The 11201-nt window shown below is 53.8% G+C and overlaps 2 protein-coding genes across 7 annotated transcripts in view; one reads left to right on the plus strand and one right to left on the minus strand.

The window, feature by feature from the left end:
• The window catches only part of PNPLA7 (patatin like phospholipase domain containing 7), a 78298-nt gene extending 69034 nt beyond the window's left edge, over positions 1-9264 (minus strand). For 4 of the 6 annotated variants that reach the window (XM_061434293.1, XM_061434295.1, XM_061434292.1 and 1 more), the window contains exons 1-9: positions 9187-9260; positions 8612-8694; positions 7532-7787; positions 6192-6263; positions 5949-6036; positions 5500-5579; positions 4126-4217; positions 3648-3788; positions 1992-2151 (exon numbers count right to left, since the gene is read on the minus strand). In XM_061434293.1, coding sequence (XP_061290277.1) covers positions 1992-2151; positions 3648-3788; positions 4126-4217; positions 5500-5579; positions 5949-6036; positions 6192-6263; positions 7532-7675 — 777 coding nt within the window. In that variant the 5' untranslated portion in view covers positions 7676-7787; positions 8612-8694; positions 9187-9260. Of the gene's footprint in view, positions 1-1991; positions 2152-3647; positions 3789-4125; positions 4218-5499; positions 5580-5948; positions 6037-6191; positions 6264-7531; positions 7788-8611; positions 8695-9186 lie in introns of all 6 variants that reach the window. The other 2 variants (XM_061434294.1, XM_061434296.1) reach the window with 2 other exon arrangements.
• A 122-nt stretch (positions 9265-9386) lies between these two features.
• On the plus strand, positions 9387-10019 carry MRPL41 (mitochondrial ribosomal protein L41). The gene has a single exon (XM_061434325.1). It carries the CDS (start codon positions 9479-9481, stop codon positions 9884-9886), a length of 408 nt encoding a protein of 135 aa, XP_061290309.1. The 5' UTR covers positions 9387-9478; the 3' UTR covers positions 9887-10019.
• Positions 10020-11201: the final 1182 nt, after the last annotated feature.

The following is an 11201-nucleotide window of genomic DNA, read 5'->3' on the forward strand; positions in this document are numbered from 1 at the left end:
GTCAAAGGCTTTGGCATAGTCAATAAAGCAAAAATAGATGTTTTTCTGGAATTCTCTTGCTTTTTCCATGATCCAGCAGATGTTGGCAATTTGATCTCTGGTTCCTCTGCTTTTTCTAAAACCAGCTTGAACATCAGGAAGTTAGTTCATGGTTCACATATTGCTGAAGCCTGGCTTGGAGAATTTTGAGCATTACTTTACTAGTGTGTGAGATGAGTGCAATTGTGCAGTAGTTTGAGCATTCTTTGGCCTTGCCTTTCTTTGGAATTGGAATGAAAACTGACCTTTTCCAGTCCTGTGGCCACTGCTGAGTTTTCCAAATGTGCTGGCATATTGAGTGCAGCACTTTCACAGCATCATCTTTCAGGATTTGGAATAGCTCAACTGGAATTCCATCACCTCCACTAGCCTTGTTCGTAGTGATGCTTTCTAAGGCCCACTTGACTTCACATTCCAGGATGTCTGGCTCTAGGTCAGTGATCACACCATCGTGATTATCTGGGTCATGAAGATCTTTTTTGTACAGTTCTTCTGTGTATTCTTGCCATCTCTTCTTAATATCTTCTGCTTCTGTTGGGTCCATACCATTTCTGTCCTTTATCGAGCCCATCTTTGCATGAAATGTTCCCTTGGTATCTCTGATTTTCTTGAAGAGATCTCTAGTCTTTCTCATTCTGTTGTTTTCCTCTATTTCTTTGCATTGATCACTGAAGAAGGCTTTCTTATCTCTTCTTGCTATTCTTTGGAACTCTGCGTTCAGATGTTTAAATCTTTCCTTTTCTCCTTTGCTTTTCGCTTCTCTTCTTTTCACAGCTATTTGTAAGGCCTCTTAAGACAGCCATTTTGCTTTTTTGCATTTCTTTTCCATGGGGATGGTCTTGATCCCTGTCTCCTGTACAATGTCACGAACCTCATTCCATAGCCCATCAGGCACTCTATCTATCAGATCTAGGCCCTTAAATCTATTTCTCACTTCCACTGTATAATCATAAGGGATTTGATTTAGGTCATACCTGAATGGTCTAGTGGTTTTCCCTACTTTCTTCAATTTAAGTCTGAATTTGGCAATAAGGAGTTCATGATCTGAGCCACAGTCAGCTCCTGGTCTTGTTTTTGCTGACTGTATAGAGCTTCTCCATCTTTGGCTGCAAAGAATATAATCAATCTGATTTCGGTGTTGACCATCTGGTGATGTCCATGTGTAGAGTCTTCTCTTGTGTTGTTGGAAGAGGGTGTTTGCTATGACCAGTGCATTTTCTTGGCAAAACTCTATTAGTCTTTGCCCTGCTTCATTCCGTATTCCAAGGCCAAATTTGCCTGTTACTCCAAGTGTTTCTTGACTTCCTACTTTTGCATTCCAGTCACCTATAATGAAAAGGACATCTTTTTTGGGTGTTAGTTCTAAAAGGTCTTGTAGGTCTTCATAGAACCATTCAACTTCAGCTTCTTCAGCGTTACTGGTTGGGGCATAGACTTGGATTACTGTGATACTGAATGGTTTGCCTTGGAAACGAACAGAGATCATTCTGTCGTTTTTGAGATTGCATCCAAGTAGTGCATTTCGGACTCTTTTGTTGACCATGAATGGAGTGTTTAGGGATCTGTATAAATGAACCAGTGGTTCAATTCATGACAACTACTACAGGATCTGCCACCTCAGAATATGGAAGAAATTTTTGATGAACTCAGGACTGGCAAAATCCCAAAAGGTGGGCCAAGGAGTGGACACTTCTCATGTGAGCCAGCTGAAGGCCTTACCTCTTTGACTGAACCACCTAAAGGACCTGGTTTTGGTGTGCAAGCTAGCCTTTAACTTATATTCAACTGTATATATGTTGCTGGAGAAGTAAAATATGAATCTCCTATCTACATAAAATAAAATACGTTTTGCACTAACTTTTCAATGGAAAACTTGAGAAATCTTCAAGAGGGCAGACCACTGAGTGCCAACACAACAGCACCCCCGCCCCGCCCCGCCCGAGGGCTCTCACCGAGTCCTGGACGCGGACCTCCAGCCGCCCGTCCTGCACCACATAGATGCTGTTGTCCAGCTCCCCCGGCCGGAAGATGTACTCCCCTTCCAGAAGCTGCACAAAGACCATGTGTTTGCAAAGTTCCAGGAATAGCGGCTTCTCAAAGTGACCCAGGACCCTACAGAAAACAGAACATGTGGGACACCTTCAGGAAGGAGGGGATGGGCAGAGGCCACTGTCCCTGCTGGCCAGACCACAGGGAGAGCTTCCAAGGGCCGCAGAGCCTGCAGCACTAGCGCCTGGTCACCAGCAGGACAGGAGCCTGAGGTTTAGGAATCCTCATCAGCTGCTGTTCCAGGAGCTCAGAGAACTCTCAGGCTGTGCCTGTGCGTTTGAGCCAGGTCTGTAACCAGGGCAGTTAGTGAAGTGCTGGAAAGAGGGGTTGGGGCTTCCAGGGAGAGACGGGGAGCCAGACTTTCAATCTTCCATCCAGCCACTCACTTCCCACACTCACTCTGCATCGTCCTGAGAAGCAGACACACATGGGAAAGAACCAGCGAGGAGGCTCTGCTCACCGCCAGGAGGGCAGTGACAGCCAGAGGAGAGAAGCTTTGCCAGTGATAAAAGAAATGATCACAGGTTGAGATCCAGAGAGGTCATTCTGGCTGCTACATGTGCGAACACCCACTTTATGCTCAATAGACAGAATATCCTATTTGTGGCTGATCAAACACACACTGTACATCCGCTTTAATTATTAAAGGGCACACTTACTGAGGCTTCCCTGGTGGCTCAGAGGTTAAAGCGTCTGCCTGCAATGCAGGAGACCTGGGTTCAATCCCTGGGTTGGGAAGATCCCCTGGAGAAGGAAATGGCAACCCACTCCAGTATTCTTGCCTGGAGAATCCCATGGACGGAGGAGCCTGGTAGGCTACAGTCCACGGGGTCGCAAAGAGTCAGACACAACTGAATGACTTCACTTCACACTTACTGATGCTGAAGCTGAAACTCCAACACTTTGGCTACCTGATGTGAAGAACTGACTCATTGGAAAAGACCCTGATGCTGGGAAAGATTGAGGGCAAGAGAAGAAGGGGACGACAGAGGATGAGATGGTTGGATGGCATCACTGACTCAATGGACCTGAGTTTGAGCAAGCTCCGGGAGTTGGTGATGGACAGGCGTGCTGTAGTCCATGGGGATGCGGCTGAGCGACTGATCTGAACTGAACACTCAGCAGAAGAACGCCCACATTAAAGATAAGGGCTCAGTGCCTCCCGTCCTGGGACATCAGCCCTGGTGCTCCTTCCACGATAAGACTCCCTTCCCAGCTGTCAGTGCCATACTGGCTCGCCGTGTACGTGCTGATCTGGTTTTGATTTCTTTCTGATACCCTGAAGGAATGTATCCGTGACTAGTTTAATATTCTTCATCAGACAAGATATAAAACTGTGCTGAAAACCACGCTTCTCTGGAGAAGCTCCTCAGAGCTGTCTGAGAGGCTATCTTCTGGGTTACAGTCCTCAGTTTGGCTCCAATAAAACTCTTTTCTATTCCTGTTACACACTGTTTACTGATTTTTTTTGTCGACACAACCATCAGTGGCCGCAGGGAAAGGACACCTCGGAGGCCAGGTGAGCACACAGAAAGCCTCCAGGCCCACCTCTCTCTTACCGGACATTTTTCAGCATGTACAGAACTTCTGACGGCAGGTGAGAATTCTTCACATCAAACTCTGTGAGGTCAGCCTCCAGCAGGGAGGGCGGGGGCTCCTTTGGCTGCAAGGTAGGGTATTCCTTCTTGAACCGCAGGATCCTACAAAGCAGAGGCACACACCTGGAGCAGAGGCCCAAAGGGGCTCAAAAGCAGACAGCAAGGAGCTTCCCTGGCGGTCCAGTGGTTAGGAATCTACCCTGCAATGCAGGGGACGTGGGTTTGATCCCTGGCTGGGGAACTAAGATCCCACATGCCACAGAGCAACAAAGCCTGAGTGCCATGACTAAGATCTGATGCACCCAAATTAATCAATTAAATATTTTAAAAATTAAAAAAAAAGAGCATTTAGGCTGTGAGACCCATAGCAGGGAAGCCACGGATAGCCCACTGGGGAGGGCAGCTGGGACCTGACTGGTCTGAAGGGCATTCCCAGTACCTCTTGGCCAAAGATAGCACCTTGGTCCTCTTCCTCACCCGCTGTCGGGGAGCAGCTGTGTTCCCCACAAGTGTGTGGGGAAGCGTGGTCACCTGCAGAATGAGAGGGGGAGGCTAAGTCTGGACTCTGAGACCTGTGAGATCCAGTTCCCAGTCTCAGGGTCAGTTCCAGCCCTCAGGACGTGGCCCCTGCGGGCCTGACACCAGCATTCCGGCCTGGCCCCACCTGCTCGCCTGCCCAGGACACAGGGAACCTCCTTGGCGCTGCTGACAGCGAGGACACAGGGCCACATCCCCAGACAGCCCGTGCCCCGAGAGCTCCGACGTCCTCGGCCCTACGTCCTTCTCCTGGAAGGCTGGCCAGCGCCCTCCTCCTCACACCTGTCACGCTGGTACACGCAACCCCAGTGCCTGCACACCCTCCCGGCCTGGACAGCTCTTTGTCCCCCTCACAGTCCAGGCACACTAGACCGCTGCAAACAGCGCTGCCAAGGAGGACAAAGGGCCTGGCTCCTACCCAGGCGTCAGCCGGCCCCCTTGGGCAGCTCCCCAGCTGCGTCTGCCCCATGGTGCTGGCTGTGGATGTCGGTGTTGTCACCATGACTCCTCCTTGCCCCCAAGGGGTTCTGGCCCCACCAGACCATGTTCCTGTCTTCCTTAGACCAAATCCAGCTTGCCACCACACAGTCCTCAGTGGGGTCATCCGTGGACAGCCCCAGGTCCAGCCACACACGAGCGCCTTGAGACCTGCTCGCAGGTCATCCCATGTGGCCCCACACGAGACTGCAGCAGCCCGCACACCACGTCCCAGGGCCGCCCCCGCCAGACACGGCAGCCCAAACCAACCTCCCTCTCAGAGCACTTGACCCTGAAGAAGAGAAGGAGCCACCCAGGGACACCCATGTGTCTGACAGTTCAAGTTCTTCTACAAAGAACACAAACTAACTGTGTATCTAGAGAAAAGTAACAAACAAAATATTTTTACACGTCAGCAAATGTTTCAAGCATGCTTCTGCGGCACAGTAAGCCTCTGGGAGTCTGCTGAGCCCTTTGTCCTCAGTGGGTGGGAGGGCGTGGGGCCCACCAGCAAAGGCTGCTCATCCCCAAGATGGTTGTGACACTAGGAAGTAAGGCCTGGGAGTTTCCACCTTGCAGGGCCCGGCCCCAAATCATGGGAGGCCCACCAATCTACACCGCAGCCAGGACCTTCTGCTTGACCCACTCGGGGATGCTCCTGGGAGGGGCTTCTGCCCTCCTTCATGGCTCATTTCCTCTCTAGGTCAGACCTTCCCCAAACCCCAGGGCCCTGCTCAACCCTAGGCACAGTCTGAAGCCGACACCTCTGAGGGAGGAGGGGACCCGCAGTGTGAGTTACCTTCCTCATGATCTTCCTGCCGTAGAACATCACCTTGTCTCTCTTCCGGAACCTGTACTGAGGACTGGGCTGCACCTGTCCTGCAAGGGGGGCCAAGGGGCGCCAAGGGGCTGCCTGAGCACAGGTGGGCCATCTGTGTGTGCACACTGAGCTTGTCCTGCCCACCCTGTGTCACACAGCATCTTGTTCCTGGGCTGTGACACACCCAAGCAGAGGAAGCGGTACTTCATCTCTTCTTGGAAATGAGAGCCAAGAGAGTTCAGGATACAGTTATATTCCATGGATCTGATGAGCTGTCGACAGGCCAGCAGTTTTCAACAAAAGCCACTATGCCTTGAGAGCTATTTGTGGGAGCTTAAAATATGGGGAGAAATCACCCGAATCTCCCACCCTCTCAAGCCCTCTTTTCCCTCCCCTACTGGAGCCACAGCCTCAAGCAAGATACTCACGGAATTGGCTAACCCTTCTGTACACAAAAAAGATGGTGGTGCCAATGAGGGCCAGGGCCAGGAGGACTCCAATCACAATCCCCAGCAGCTGGGCAAGGTCATAGACAGAGCACCCATCAGCAAGGCACCAAGACCCCCCAACCCCAAACACAGGCTGGACACAAAGGGCCCCGGGCGGCCAAGGGTGAAGGGGGCCACTGATTCTGGGGCCCGCCCGTAACCTGGGAGCAGTGAGGTGGTTACCATGGTGGACTGGGAATGCTGCTCCATCAGCTCCAGACCCCAGGACCACAGGGTGGCCAGATAGAAGCCCACCTAGGGGAGAAGCCTGCAGTCAGGAAGGGCCAGGATGGGCACAGCCCCAGCTTCTCAGGGAGCAAGAACAGAGCTGTGGGTCAGGGAAAAAGTTGGCAGCCCTGGAGACCTCCAAAATGAAGCGGGCTTTCAGGAGGCAGACGGCCTGAGTCCCAGTCTGCTCTGGAGAAGGGCTACCCACCCATAGGATGGCTGGGCAGGGCCAGCAGCTGCGCTGCACTGACAGCAAATGCTCTGGGCATCTGAGCCCTCCATTCTCAGCCTCCCTGTTCCTCGGGGTGCAAGTCAAGAGGGAGCAAACCTGGCTAGCGGGGGCATGCAAAGGCCTCTTCTCCAGTGCCTCTCACCACAAGCAGGACCACATGCTGGTGGCCCGAGGGCGGACGCGCGCCCACACAGCAGCAGCGCTGAGAAACCCTAACGAGCCAACTGCATGTTGAGAACATTAAATGCAGCACATAGCAGCAGAGGGCTCCCAGGGAGGGAGTTAACAAGGAGCTTCAGAATCCCAGACCCCAGGGAGAAAGACAGGAAGGTAAGAGAAAACAGTGAGTGTGGAACGGTGAGTGGGCAGATGGCCTGGACCTCCTATACAAGGGATGCTGGCAGGTTCCCTGCAAAGACAAGAAACCAGTCAAACAAGTAACTACGCTCCACTCCTCCTGGTCCTCACATCCTTCCAAGCAGTCAGGAACAGGATGGACTGAGGGAGGGGGCGGTGTGTGCGTGTGAGTTCTGTCAAGCTTTTACATGAGTGCCAAGGACTAACGCAGCTTGCCTGATCCTTCAGAGCCAGGAGCACACACAGTGCTGATGCCAGAAAACCCGAGGAGTTCAGTGCACTCAGAAAAGCGTTTCAAAAGCAGAATGTTACATCAAGACAGAACAAGGAAGTGATCCAAAGACTCAACCCTCTGAACTTGGCTCAGAAAGCAGAGGAAGCAGTGGGAGCTGCTGCCTCAGAGTGAGGTGCCCAGGCCCTCCTGGCCTAGGCTGTGTGCTTGGCTAGAGACCACCTCCACGGGGTGGCAGACAAGCACCCTCCTCCTAAGTGGGTCCGCTGAGCTCAGCCACCCCCGGGGTGGGGGGAGGGGAGGAGCCAGGGGAACAGTTATAAGAGTGACCCAGACCTATTCATACAGTCTCTAGTGGTTGACATCCCCGACTTTTCAGCTTTTCACTGCTGTTTTAATGCATCTAATTTTCTGTTTTAGGAATAAAAGTCTTTGTGATGTGGCTACAGATGTTCCACGGGAAAAAGGCCCTACCTCAAAGCAAGCAGGCTTCCTAAAGGGAAGCAGGAACTGACAAGTGTGACCTTGAGGAACAGAAGGGAGGGGTTCAGTCCTGACAGGGGAAGAGAGGCCCGCACACCACTCCCACAGGCAGCCAACTTCAAGGAGCTGCTGCATGGCAGCTTTCTCCTTGTCCAGAAGCGACCACACTGGGAATTTTCAGGCTGATTCTTCACTGGACTCCTCAGGTTCTGTACCTCTGGGCCAGTGTCCTCCTCTTGCTCCATGGCTAAAAAGTGAAACAAAAGAAGACAGACATGTTCTGAGGAGGGCACAGGTTGTACCACCTCAGGCTCACGTGCAAAGCAGTGCCTCCCAGCCCTTCCCTAAATTCCTGTCCACGTTAAGTTACATGTCTATTGACAGGAAAACTCTGATGAAACACTGTGCTCTCCATGGAGAAAACAAAGGGAGCAAGCAAAGGGAGCCACTTGCCTCTCTGTAAACAGCCCTTGTGTGGCTGCCCAAGGAACCGGGAACTGCAGCCAAGCCCCGGGCTCCTCTCCCAGTCAGTCAAAGACAAGTGTGGGTATCTGGGCAAAGGCCTAGTGCAGCTGGGAGTTCCAGGACCATGGCAAGGAGGCTGAAGCTGGGTAGGGGTAGGGGTGTGTGGCCACCGCAGGCTGTGCGCCAGACCCTGCCTAGTGGGCTGGGCACAGGATTTTCCACCAGTGTGGTGGAGCCCTGGAGGTGGGTGTGCTGGTCCCGGCTGCGGTGAACTTGAGGAGCAGCCCTGCGCACCTGACCTCTCTGCCAGGAGGAGGAGCCATGTCTAGGGCCTTTACCCTGTGGCTCCCACGTCTCTTAGAAGGGCCACAGTAAGGAAGGGTTTATCTCTTCCAAAATCCCACCCAGACAAGTCAGGGAGCAGAACGCAGGTGCAGAGTCAGCTGCATTTGCTCACTGGTCTGTGCCCTGTGGGAAACTTCCTTCTCAGACGTCTGTTCAAGGACCAGCAGTTCCTTGACCCCAGCTCTACCGCCCAGCCCTGCCCAGTCCCATCTCCCGATGCCCACTAGGCTCAAGGGGCACAAAAGCTCAAGCCCCCAGCACCTGCCACACGACGGGAGCGCCGTCAGCTGCTCCGCTTGCTCCACAGCGTGGGGCCAGAGGAAAGGTGGTCAAGTCCAGGAGACCTGGAGGAGCCGGGGGCAGCAGGGCTGAAGGCTTGGAGCTTAGGGAGGGCGTGGTTAAGGGAGGGCGTAGGGTTGGAGGGTAGGGGTTAAGGGGCCGTCCGGTTGAAGGCTCTCAGGTTGGGGGGGCGTCTGGTGTAGGGGGCACTCGGTTTAGGGGTGTCGGGTTGAGGAGCACCCGGGTTGTGGGCATCGGGTTTAGGGGCGTCGAGCTGAGGGGTGTCGGGGTTGCGGGGGAGCGTCGAGGTTGGGAGGCGTCGAGTTAAGCCGGGGTCGAGATGACGGACGTCGGGTTGGAAGCAGTCTGGCTGGGGGCGCCGGCGGCCCTGGGGGGCAGTGTGCGCGGGCTGGGGGAGATGATGGCTACCTCTCCTCACAGACTCAGACCCCTAAGCTGGCCACTTCGCGGCGCTAGACGGCGACTCACCGGCACCGCGCGCTCCCGTCCCGCCTCCCCGAAGCCCCGCCCCCAACGTCCGCGCTCCCGATATCCACCTCCCGTCGTCCGGCGCCGCCTCGAAGCCCCGCCCCCGACGGCGGCGCTCCTGGCGTTCCCCCGGGACGAGGGCTCTCCCCGCGGATTGGCCGGGCTACCTCCGGTCCCGCCCCCTCCCGGGGCCGAGGCTGCACATTCGACACGGCGCAGCCAATCGGAGTCGCTCTTCCTGCGGCGCGGGGGCCGGTGGGGCCGGAAGCTACCGAAGGCGCCGGAAGCGCAGCGCGGCGGGGCCGGAATCGGAGGCGGCTGGAGCGGGCATTGGCGTGGTGGCTGTGTGCAGGCCTCGCCATGGGCCTCCTGAGCGGGGCGGCTCGCGCCCTGGTGCGGGGCGCCGACCGTATGAGCAAGTGGACCAGCAAGCGGGGCCCGCGCACCTTCCACAAGAGCCGCGGTGCCAAGGGCGTCGGCTTCCACGGTCGCGGCGGCAAGTTCGTGCTGGTCAAGGAAATGGTCCCGGAGCTGGTGGTGCCCGACCTGGCCGGCTTCAAGCTCAAGCCCTACGTGAACTACCGCGCCCCGGAGGGCACAGACGTTCCCCTGACGGCCAAGCAGCTCTTTCTGGAGACGGCGGCGCCGGCTATCGAGAAGGACTTTAAGGCCGGGACTTTCGACCCCGAGCACCTGGAACGGTACGGGTTTGAGCCCACGCAGGAAGGCAAGCTCTTCCAGCTGTATCCCAAGAACTTCCCGCGCTAGGAGTGGTCGGCGGCCGCGCCGGATGTGCCTGCGACCGAGGACTTGGACCCTCCTCGCCCAGCCTAGTTCCGGGGTGGCGGGTGGAGAGGCGGTTCCCTCGTTTTCGTTTCTATTAAAGACCTTGGCTACCGTACGGTGTTGTTTTGGGCATCTGGCCACTGTGTAAAGGAAGCACGCCACGTGTTAGGTTAAGGCGTAGAGACCTAGGCGACGTTCTCAGGTTGCAGCCAAACCAGAACCCCTACCGAGAGGGAAGTAGGCAAGAACATGTGGCTCAGCTTGCAGGAGGGAGATAGTTCAGAAGGCAGATCCAGCCACGTGACAGCACTGGGTAATTCATCCCGAGCTCACCCCAGGGAACAACCAATGAGCACATTTATGGGTCCCAAAGCAGTTTATTTTGGTGAAACTCCCCGCCTTGGGGCAAACCTAAAGATAAGGCCACATGGGAAGTTGCTGCCAAACTGCTATGTCCCTAATAATCTATGGTCTCTTTCCTCTTTATGTTCTGTTTCAGTGCATAATTCCTCAGATCCTAATTCTGTTTAATTGATCCTTAAGCGAAATACCCTAAACTAAACCCTGGAAGAGGGTTCAACATTAATACCTTCTAACCTGTGCTGGCAGTTGTATCAGGAAATAAAGAATAGAAGCTTGTGTTTTCTGACTCAGAACACTTGCCTGTCCTATTAGTGGATGCTGAGGCGCTGACAGATGCCACAGTGGCATCTACATCTGCTCTACATCTACACCTGCAGTTCTACATCTGCTCCTCCAGAGGAGGAGGGACTCACCTACTGGAGTCAGACCAGTCACAAGCCCAGTACTATGGAGTTAAGCTGTGTCCAGGTTTAACTGAAGCCACAGTGAGGAAGCGTGACTAATCCACCATAGGACTTAACATATTTCAAGTTTATGGTATGCTAAAGCAATACACCCTTCTTTTTGGTTATTTGCACAGGAAGCTATACAAGCATTTCTGGTGCCATGATCTTTTTTAATGTTCATATAAAACTACTTTGGTATTATAAAGTAGCTTTAAAAATTTTAGTTAATGTAAATAGTTGCTTATATAAGTCCTAAGAACTGAAAGTCAAAACACAGGAAACTGACAAGTTTGCTAGCTGGGAACCAAGCCCCTCCTCCACCCTACCCCCTGCTGCCACAGAGCTGCAATTTTGAAGGGCCCAGTAGATAAGGTTTATCTGAGAGGCCAACAGCTTTTCTATTTACTGAGAAAATTCCACAGATGCACTGAGCCCCATACAGAAAACATGTAACCAAAATATCAGTGAGACAGTCTGGGGTCACTTCA

Source organism: Bos javanicus, chromosome 11, assembly GCF_032452875.1.
Source record: "Bos javanicus breed banteng chromosome 11, ARS-OSU_banteng_1.0, whole genome shotgun sequence".
In the NCBI taxonomy this organism is placed as follows: domain Eukaryota; kingdom Metazoa; phylum Chordata; class Mammalia; order Artiodactyla; family Bovidae; genus Bos; species Bos javanicus.